Genomic DNA, 11,155 nt, shown 5'->3' on the forward strand with positions numbered 1-11,155 from the left:
GCACAAGTTCAAATTGCCGAACCACCTCCCCTCTCTGTTCGCCAGTCTCAGCCGGCGATCCAGGGACAGCCGCCAAGGCAAAGCCAAGCCCCCATGACTTGGAGAAAGTTCAGAACAGATCGGGCGGGCAAGGCTGTGATGGCTGTCGAAGAAGTGCAAGCCCTCCGCAAGGAGTTCGACGCCCAGCAAGCAAGCAACCATCAGCAGCCAGCCCGCAGAAGGTCCGAAAAGACCTCTACTGCGCCTTTCACGGACGCTCTTCGCACACCACGGAACAATGCCGAAACATTAGGCAACGTGGCAACGCGCAAGACCCAAGGCCGCAGCAAGGAACAACTGTCGAAACACCCCGTGAAGCAGTTCAGGAGCAAATACCCCCAGCCGAACAACGCCAATATACACAACAAAGGATAATCCAAGTGATTACAAGAGCTGACCCGCCAAGCCAGTTGTCGAAACGGCAGAGGAAGATGCAGATCCGTACGGTCCACATCATCACTTCGGCAGGTGAGGGGGCGCCACAGTACGTGAACCAGCTGATCCCTTTCGGGCCAGAAGACGCCGAAGGAGTCCTGTTCCCGCATCAAGATCCACTAGTAATCTCAGCTGAGATAGCCGGTTTTGAAGTCCGACGAATCCTGGTCGATGGAGGGAGTTCGGCTGACGTGATCTTCGCCGAAGCATATGCTAAGATGGGCTTGCCAACCCAAGCTCTTGCACCGGCACCAACGTCGCTCCGGGGGTTCGGCGGAGAGGCAGTGCAAGTTCTTGGCCAAGCACTTTTGCTGATAGCTTTCGGCTCGGGAGAAAACAGGCGCGAAGAGCAAATACCGTTCGACGTCGTCGACATCCCATACAACTACAACGCTATCTTCGGCCGTGCAACCCTGAACAAGTTCGAAGCCATTTCCCACCACAATTATCTCAAGCTCAAGATGCCTGGCCCAACAGGAGTGATAGTAGTCAAGGGGCTTCAGCCTTCGGCCGCTTCAAAACGCGATCTAGCCATAATCAACAGAGCAGTGCACAATGTTGAGGCCGAACCGCATGAGCGGCCCAAGCACACGCCGAAGCCCACCCCTCACGGCAAGATAACAATAGTGCAGATTGATGATGCCGACCCCACAAAGCTCGTATCACTGGGGGGCGACATGGGCGAAGAAGAAGTTGAGAGCATCCTAGAGGTACTCAAAAAGAACATCGATATCTTCGCCTGGAGCCCTGATGAGGTGGGGGGCGTCCCGGCGGATCTCATCATGCATCACTTAGCAGTCAAGCCGAATATTAAGCCAAGAAAGCAAAAGTTGCGCAAGATGTCTGTCGATCGCCAAGAAGCGGCGAAGACCGAAGTACAAAAATTACTCCGAGCGGGGGTTATTCAAGAGATTGACCATCCGGAGTGGTTGGCTAATCCAGTGCTGGTGCGGAAGTCAAATGGCAAATGGCGCATGTGTGTCGATTTCACAGACCTGAACAAGGCATGTCCGAAAGACGATTTCCCCTTGCCGCGAATCGACCAGCTCGTGGATGCGAGCTCATGAGTTTCCTGGATGCATATTCCAGTTACCACCAGATCCACATGAACCCGCTCGACATCCCCAAAACATCCTTCATCACTCCATTCGGCACATTTTGTCACCTTAGGATGCCTTTCGGCTTAAGGAACGCAGGAGCAACCTTCGCCAGGCTGGTGTACAAGGTCCTTGGCAAGCAGTTGGGGCGAAACGTGGAAGCTTACGTCGACGACATCGTCGTAAAAAGCCGCAAGGCTTTCGACCATGTGTTCGACCTGCAAGAGACGTTCGACAGCTTGCGCGCGGCAGGCATAAAGCTGAATCCGGAGAAGTGCGTATTCGGCGTCCGCGCAGGCAAGTTGTTGGGTTTCCTTGTTTCCGAAAGGGGCATCGAGGCGAATCCCGAGAAAATCGATGCCATCCAGCAAATGAAGCCTCCGTCAAGCGTACATGAAGTACAAAAGCTTACAGGCCGAATTGCAGCACTCAGTTGATTCCTCTCAAAGGCGGCCGAAAGAGGTTTGCCCTTCTTCAAGACCCTCCGGGGCGCGGGAAAGTTTAATTGGACACCAGAGTGCCAAGCAGCATTCGACGAGCTAAAGCAATACCTACAAAGCCCACCAGCTCTGATATGCAATGGTTCGCCACATCTAGCGAACACCAAAAGAAAACTATGAAAATTTAAGAGAAGGGCGGAGAGCCTCACACCTCTGGGTGGTCCCGGGCATCGCCTCCACCCCCTCCGGCCGCCATGCCTTCATCTTCACAAAGGTCCGCCGCCTCTGCTTTCGCCAGCTGCGCCAAAAGGCGCGCCTTAGCGGCGGAGCGGCCGTCCTTCTGCCAAAATTGTTTTCGCCATGCACGAAGCGCGGGCGAAATGTCTTGCGCACTGATTTCCCAATCCCCCTTCGCGTACTTGGGGAACTCGGCGATGTGCTCGCAGCCGAACTGCTGCAGGAGGCCCATGGTAAAGGCCGCTCATACGCGTGCACAGCAATCGCCGTATGCGGTGGCGCAGTCGGAAACCGAACCACCAGCCTGTTGGGTCCATTCGGAGAAGTCGAAGGCTGATGCATCTTCGGAGGGGACACCCCGCACTTTCGTGCCCATGTCAGTAAGGGTGAGGCGAAGCGTTTGGCACGCTGTCCGCGAGGACTCGGTGGTTTTCCCCATCTCCCGTGAAAACCGCCGCGACTCCTCTGCAGCACTTGCTTCAGCCTTGTGAACCTCCTGCCGAAGAGCCTCCATCTTCGGCTCGGTGAGGTTGTAATAATCTATGAGCACGGCGGTGTGGGCTTTCTCCTTCTCCAGTTCGGCCTTCAAGCGATCAACTTCGGCCCTGGCTTCTTTCCCTTTCTCCAGTTCCGATTGGAGCCGCTTGTTTTCAGCCTTCGCCTCCTTAAGGGAGTTGGCAAGGGCCTCCGTCTCCAAATTTTTGTGGCCCAGTTCGTCATCCTTTGGCCCGAAGACGGCTTTTGAACCCATCAAGTCGAGCTCGCACGGTTCGCTCCGTTGAGCAGTGAGCCGCGAGGATCTGGGCGCAGAATACGAGCGGCGAAGAGAACAAGTGTCAAATGTAAAAACAAGATAGAGGAAGAATAAAGATAAAAAAAGGGGGGGAAAAAAACGTACCCGAACAGCCAGGCGAGCACCCCTCGTCGAACTCATTCAGTTCGGTGAACATGCTTGGGGCACTGGCGGGCAGTACAAGATTGCTTACCCCCTCCACAAAAGGAAGGAGGTCCGCTCGCGTCTCGAAGTCGCCAGGGGCGAAGCGGGGTACCGAGAGCGAATATTCCAAAGCGGACGTCTCAGCGACCGCTCTCTTTCCCTTCGCCTCCATCAGCGGCGATGCAACCGGCTGATGCGGAGGATTGCCGAATACTTTCGCCGCGGCCGTCACAATCCTTTACGCAGAAGCCGAAGCCCCAGCGGCGGTACTACCATCCACTCCAGCGGCGCCAATTGGCGGAATGGGGGCGGCCGAAAGATCCAGGCTGCGACCAGTGGGCGAAGTCGGAGTCCCGTCGGAGGACTCGTTGTCGCTAAAAACGCGAGCGACATCGACGAGTCCTTTCGTTTTAGCCACCTTTTTGATAGGACCTCCCTTCGCCGCCGCGCCCGAAGAGAACGCAACTAGGGCCTTCGCCCCTTCCAAATCCTTCCGACGAAGGGGGGAGCTGTTCGACTCCACCCCGGTTTCGTTGTTACCAGGACTTGGGGTAGGAGTGTACCCTGGGGTGTCGGCGCGGTTTCGACCGCCTCACCCGCGGCCTTATCAGCCACAGCCTCCACCTCCTCCTCTTCCTCTCCTTCCTCCTCGCCATCACATTCTTCGGCATCATCCTCGTCGTCGGCGTCGGAGTCAGACGAAGCAGGAACCCTTCGCTTCTTGGGGGCAAGCTTCACTTGTCCACGCATCCGCTTTCGCGAAGGCCCTGCCTCGTCATTGGCCTTTTGGGGATTCGCCCGGGGAGGCAGTTCGCCATTGTAAACCCGGTTCGCCCGCCCAGCCGCTTGACGCGTTAACAGCTGACTATACTCGACAACCGAAACATCGCCGATCATCCTGCGGGCTTCGGCTTCGGCCTGATCGAGGGTCAACACTGTAAAAGTAAAGCGTGAAGCTACGTCAAAAGTCAAATAAGGCGAAATAACAAAGCACAGCAGTATATAGCAAAAGAACAGTCTTACTGTTCACCCCCTCAGGAAGTATCAGGTTCGGCAAACCGTCGACTTCTTTGCCTTGTTCAACCGCGACTTGCCATGACTGGGAGAGGGGAAAAATGCGAAGCATACAAAATTCCTCCACCAAGTCACGACAGCTAAGGCGGGAGCAAACCTTCCGCAGTAGAACGAACCGCGCCTCCATGGCGCCGTTCACAGCAATATTGGGTCTCCGATTCGGCGTAATCGCCCTACGCCGACACCGGAGGGATTTCGCTGATTCAGAACCAGCCTTGAAGGGGATGGTGTGGTAGAACCACCTCGCCATCCAATGGCGGTCCCACTTCGACATAGCAGCGTTCACCAGCCAGAGATCGGACCGCTCGGGGCGAACATTGAAGTTCACGCTCCCGAACACGGTTTTTTTCGTTCCAGCCGGGGTAATCACCGTCTTCGAGTTCACGGTGGCGAAAAATATGGCGCCAAAGAGCTCGGCGTTGGGCTCAAACCCAAAAGTCCGGCACGCCCAGTCGAAGATAGCGATCCGAACAAGCGCCGATGGGCTCAGCTGCGGAAGTTCCACCTGGAAGAGGCGAAGGATCTCCGGCAACAACACGTTGTAGGGAAACCGTAGCCCTGCCTCAAAAAATACGGCGAACACCACCGTCCGGTTGTCGACAGGTTTCGTGTCACGTCCCAAAATGACTCTAAAATACATCCTCTAAATTATGCCTAGAATAATTAAAATCCATGTGAAAGCCTCCAAAAATTAAAATGTGCAAAGTTAAAAGTCAAATAAGGCTTGGAGGATTTTTGTATATTTCCTAAAAGCCTAAAATGTGTAAATAAATTTTAGTGGAATTTTCAGAGCACAAATAATAATTATGAAGAAATAAACAAAGTTAAAATAATTTTATAAAAAGAAAAACCCTAAAAAGTCCCCCTTCCCTCCCTTGGGCCGGCCCGGCCCATCTCTCCATCTCCCTCCCCCTCTCTCTCCTCTCCCCGTGGCCCATTCGGCCTCCCTCCCCGCGCGCGCGCCGCTGACGGGCGGCCCCGCCCGCCACCCTCGCTGACGCGTGGGGCCCACCCGTCATCCCCGACCTCCCACCGCTCCCGCCGCCTCCCCCGAGCCCTAGCGCCGCCGCCGCCGCGAATCCCGCCGCCTCCCGCCGTCCCCGCGTGCAATAAAGTGGGGGGAATCACTCCCCGTGATCCCCTCTCCCTTTCCCCCCATTTTTCCCTCCCTCTCTCCCTTGGATTCGTTTGGAAACCCCTCCCCTAATCCCGCCAGCGCCATTGATGGAGCCCGAGAACGCCGCGCCGGTTTCCTTCCTTCTCCGACCGCCCTCTCTCGCCCCGGCCCTATTTAAACCCTCCCCGCGCCTCCCTCGCCCGTTTCCGCCCCTTGCCGCACCGTCTCTCCGCCGGAATCGAGCTCGCGACGTCGCTCTCTCTCTCCGCCGTCGCCGCCGAGCTCCGGTCCGCCGCCGTCGTCGCCCCGGACAGCCTCCCACCTCGGCGCCGCCTCCTCCGGCATCGCCGCACCGCCGTCGACCCCGTCCACCCCCTCGCCGGGTCCGCCGACCGCCGGAACGCCGTCGACCCCGTCGACCCGAGCCGCGCCGCCGCCTTCCTCCGCTCCGGCTGCCTAGGGTGAGCCGTCGCTCCGCCGTGCCTATGGCCGCTCTCTCTCGGCCTCCCGTGCCTATTTCCCCCTTCCCTTCCCCTCTCTCGGCCGCCGCTCCGCCGTGCCTATGGCCGTCGCCGGAGACCATAGGGGCGCGGGCACCGCCTCCCGCCGGCCGCGCCGAGTGGCCGCCTTCGTGCGCACCGAGTGGCCGCCGCGTGGGGCCCGGCCGTCAGCCGCCCGCGCCCTCGGGTGCGGCTGACGCGTGGGGCCCACGGCGCCGGCCGGTGCGAGCCCGGGTGCGCCCGGTCCACCGTGGACCGTGAGGCTGCCGTGTGGGCCCCACTCCCGTGGACCCGGTACGCGCGCCCCCTCCCCTCGGCTGACGCAATAAACCCTTTTTAAATTAAATTTTAAATGAAGAAATTCGCAAATATTCATTTAAAGAGCATATAAACTTCAAATGGCCATAACTTGGCCATTTGAACTCAGAATTGGACCGTTCAAGTCTCTAATTTTTCCTTAAGAAGTCAAGAACCCAATTTTGTGCTTTGTTCCTACTTGTTATATGGAGTTTATTAGAGTAAAAGCCTTTTCTTTTCCGTTGGTCGTGTAGACGCTGCAGCTTCGGAAGATCCGCTCTTCGTGGAGGTTGAAGCCGACGTTTGGGAAAGCGAGCAAGACAAGTCACATCATCCTTGAACATATTGAATCCCAGTTTATAAAATTATTTTGATTTAAATTATTGCATTATCGCTTTGTTTAAATTCCCACGTTATCACTGTTTTATCTAGCCATGCCTATTTACCTTTGTTATGACCTTATTAATGTTATTGTTATTATTACCTTGTTCACCCTAGAATAAACAAAACCCCAACTAGTGGACAACTCTAGACTTTGGGAATATTCTCATCACCTGGACACTATGGAATGGATGGATTATTGTGGAATTGGATTCACACCTCCCCCTCTATTCAAAACCCTCAAAATGGTTTTAGGCTGGGCTCGGGGTGTATGGTTTTGATAGTAGCACCTCGGCCATATAAGGACCGGTCTTCGGGCCTCTGTTGCAAAGCACTACCGTACTTCCACATGTCTAGTGGGTAAGGCTTAGTTTGTGGCTCAGTCTGGTTATAAACAAAAGTACACGGATGGAGATGGACGAAGTCGGGGGTCGATGGACATCTCTAGGGCAAATGAAGGCTACACGAGCTGCGTCTCGGTAGTCGAAATGTCATGGCACAGGACCGGTGTCCTGCTGCTAGGGGCTCAGTCCTGCCTACCTGTCCCGGGGGTTCCGGCCGTAGGTGGGGTTGGGTCGGTACTCTTGTCTATGGCTAGGATGGGTTGGAAACTATGTCACGTCTTCCGTCCGTATACCATGGTGGTATGTGGCATGTGGTTACACGTGAGGAAGATGTGTCTTGTGGGTAAAGATGTACACCTCTGATCAGAGTATAACCTATTCGAATAGCTGCGCCCTCGGTTATGGGCAAGCCGAGCAATGTACCCAAGTTAGTGTTTTTAATTCTTAAAACCTGCTTAACAACTAAAATGTGGAATGGTTGGCCTGGGTTGGCTTGGGACGAGCTGGGACCCAGGGTCGGGTTGCCAGTTCGGTCTGAATCATCGTAGGCCTTGGGTTAAGGCAGGTTCGTGTGGGTTCACGGCCTTGATTAATAATATTGTATAGCTCTAGGACCGTGTTTACAAAATAGCTTTGAGCAACTAAGTGTCTTTTAATGCTGTTTACTGCAAACCCTAACCCCCTAATTTATGGCTCCCTTGTACTCCCTTGCATTTATTCTGCACTTGTGGGTGTGTCTTGTTGAGTACGGTGGTTGTACTCAGTCTTGCTCAATTTTTCCCAAACCCAGAAGAGGAGTTCCTGGAAGATGAAGGCTTTGGTGTCTAGCTCGTGCCTGCCATCAAGCGCCTGTGGTCGTCGCCCTAGTCTTCCGCTGTTTTTCGTTTGTCTTCTTGTGTGCTGGGTCTTCGCCGCCCATGTAATTAATTAATTAGGCTTCCGCTTGTTAAACTCTGAATTGTATCAACTTTTGGTGTACCTTGCCTCCTGGGACAAGGAATAATGCACGCACTTAAGGAACGCCCGTTGGGTTATTTCCGGTCGTGACATTTCGGCACCACGGTTTTCCCTGGGGCGAAAGCCTGCCCCTCAACCAACGCTCCGGAGCTGACCAGCTTCGCCAGCTCGACGTCATCCACAAGAGAGACCCCCAGAAAGGCGGTGCTGTCATCATCGACTCGGCTAGGATCTGGCCCTTTCGCCGAAGTAGGGTTTGGCTAACGTGGGGCCATGGCGAACGGTGCGTTTGCGGTGGCGAAAAGAGAGATTCGGCGAAACGCCTGAAGGGTCGAAAGATGCTGTGAAAGGAAGAGACGGAGAAAGAGAGCGCGCACGGTAAAATGGCAAGTGTGGCGGTGAAAAGGAAAGAGCAACGGGAATATATAGCCCGCCCAAGCGACCGTTTGCCTACCCACCAGTAATAAAGCGCCACGTGTCGCAAGGGTAGGCGAAACGGTAAATTCCCGTCGACCGAGCGGCACAGTAAAAAGCCCAAGAAAGGAAGGCCCAATACTGTTCCGTTCGGCCCAGGAAAAAAGAATATATATAACCATCAATCGCACGAGGCGAAGCGCGGCAAAATAATACTAGCCGCACAAGTAACAAACTTCATTTGCAGGAATAATGTAGGTTTCGCCAGGAGCATCGGTCGAAAGGGGGCGCCACATACCATACCACATATTTTACACGGTCTCGGCCGAAGCTCCAATCTCACCCGTGCCCGTGAGGGGCTTGTTGGCGGATGGCATGAGGCTCTTCGACCAGATCTGCCGAAACCTGTGGCGAAGGCTATGGAGCAAGAACGGCGTGAGGCGAAGAGTCGCGCGAGGGCCTTGTCAGGCCAGGGGCATCTCGGGCGAAGGGTGCAAGGCGAAGACTATCTGCCGAAGGAAGACGACTTCGCCATGGCAAGTTCGCCCTCGCAAGGGCCAAGGAAGCCTTTCCGGCCCATCAAGCCTAAGGGCCGGCGATCGCTAGACGGCCCATCAGGGGCCCATGAGACCCTATAACATTATGTACCCCTGTAAATGTCCCTTTCATAAGGGTAATCATGTAAATTCCCCTGTACAACCTAGATCCTAGTACTAAGAGCCTGCAACAGGGCTATAAATAGCCCCCTAGGGCCATGTAACGGGGGATCCCAAGTGAAATTAAAAATTTAGTACACTTCATTTTCCCAACCACTGTTGAGTAACCACGTCCTTCGACGTATGCAGTTGTCGTTTCGACAACAGGAATGGACGGCTAGGAATCAAGGAGAAAATGTACCTTGGTTCATTATATATATATATATATATATATATATATATATATATGATAATTTGTTCAATGAAAAAAGGGTTACTTTATTTTGTTATAAGTTACTTCTATAATATATGTAAATTACTTTTAGGCTTTACTGAATTTACTTTTATATGTCTAAGAAGTAACTTCGTGAAATCTAAAAGTAATTTAGACATATCATAAAAGTAATTTGTGATTTTTCATCAAAATATAATCATGTGAGATTTTGTTGTAAAGATTTAATTATTACGAACACAATGGTATAATCGGATTGTAAATCGGATGAGTAATTTAAGAGAAAATTTTATTTGAAGCATAGATGATAGGAATATTTCCCCTACTTGCTCAATGGATTAATAGCAACCAAAACTCCTAAAGTTCTAGCACGTGGGTGTCTCTGGTTAAGACTAATTGGAGAGGCCTCTCCAATTAGATTTACCGATATTATATGCATATGCATATATTACAATTCTTTCGGACTTTATATTTATTGTTTCTGTCGTATACTGCTTCATCTCAGAAGAAGAAGGACCGGCTTGAAGAAGAGACTTTCCGTCGTAATAGAATTCTCCCGCGGGATCAATAAGCTGCACATTGATGAATCTCATCAGTTGTTCTTGAACAGCCATTATGAAATCTGCGTGAGTGAGGTCTTCCCTCATGTAAATCACCTATCATTTGAAAAAATAAGATATAAATATATGAAATCAATAAGCTAATGGAGACATAATTAATGTATGAATAATTTTACATACTTCCAGGTCCCTGTCAGTGCTGATTTGGTGTGCTAGGCAGTGGATATACTTGCAGACGTAGTTGCCGCATAAGTTAGTCCTCTGATCCTGCTTTGCACACTAAAAAAGAAATGACAAGAGATTTAATATACATTTCTATTTTAGAACAAATTAATGATTCAATATAATATTGGAGCATTTACTCACTAGAAAAGTAAACCTTTCATGGAAGAACCCATTCCCCCAAGAAACAACACCACGTGGCTTGTTAATTAAACATATGACGTGTACGTGTACAAGTAAACGTTAAAAATTATGGTCAACTAACTTTGCGCACACAACTTCAGTAACCCCTCGTGCGAACATGATAACGATATGTAAACAATTTAATCAGTTGCTAGACGACCTTTCAAATTAATACGTGCTTTTATAAATCGTTTTGTATCTAACTTACAAAAAATGAGGTATAATGCCATGAAGTATTTGGCTAATGCTTCTATACCGACGGTACCGTCACAACTCACTACCAGAACCCAAAATTTAGTTTTGCTCCACAGTAACAAGGGTGCTATGATTTAAACTCTAAAATATGTAGGCGTTAAATCTATAAATTTATGATAAATTTAGTGTTAAATATATGTAGTTTTCTAATAGTTTGATCAAAATGCCTATAGATTAGGGAAATTTAACGACAACACAATGATATAATTTTTTTGAGAGGAATATACAATGATATAATTGATCAAAGATTGGATAAAAAATTTAGGAAAAAGAACAATTGAAGAGCTAGCATTTTAGCTATTTAATGTTGTATATTTGTTTTCATTGCTGTGTGGTTATCTTGTTATCCTACACCCAAACATATATATGAGTTATACTATTAGGTGAAGTAATATTACAAGCAAAGTGGATTAAAGACCAAACCATGCGGGCAAAACGGCAATTAAAAAGCAAATGTTTAATAGTTTCCTCTTCGTGATAGAAAGAACAAGTCTTTCTTCCTCTCTAATTCATTTTTATCATGATATCTTTTGTTAAAACTGCTACCGGACATAAGTACCATAAAAAGATATTAATCTTTAGGGGCCTTTGATCTTCTAAATTCTTTTCCTTCTTTTGGGAACACTGGTCTGCACCAATGCAAGATCAAGAGATTTAACCGAGAATCTCCCATCATTGGTTAGATTCCATTTAAACTCGTTGGTCGTGAGATAATATAATATTAGCGATACATGAGAGA

General features: G+C 50.8%; 1 protein-coding gene across 1 annotated transcript; it reads left to right on the forward strand.

The window, feature by feature from the left end:
* Positions 1 to 692: 692 nt before the first annotated feature.
* On the forward strand, positions 693 to 2,008 carry LOC136356617 (uncharacterized). The gene is made up of 2 exons (XM_066310865.1): positions 693 to 1,450; positions 1,645 to 2,008. The coding sequence occupies exons 1-2, from the start codon at positions 693 to 695 to the stop codon at positions 2,006 to 2,008; spliced, it is 1,122 nt and encodes a 373-aa protein (XP_066166962.1).
* The last annotated feature ends 9,147 nt before the right edge of the window (positions 2,009 to 11,155 follow it).

Source organism: Oryza sativa, chromosome 5 (genome assembly GCF_034140825.1).
Source record: "Oryza sativa Japonica Group chromosome 5, ASM3414082v1".
Taxonomy (NCBI): domain Eukaryota; kingdom Viridiplantae; phylum Streptophyta; class Magnoliopsida; order Poales; family Poaceae; genus Oryza; species Oryza sativa.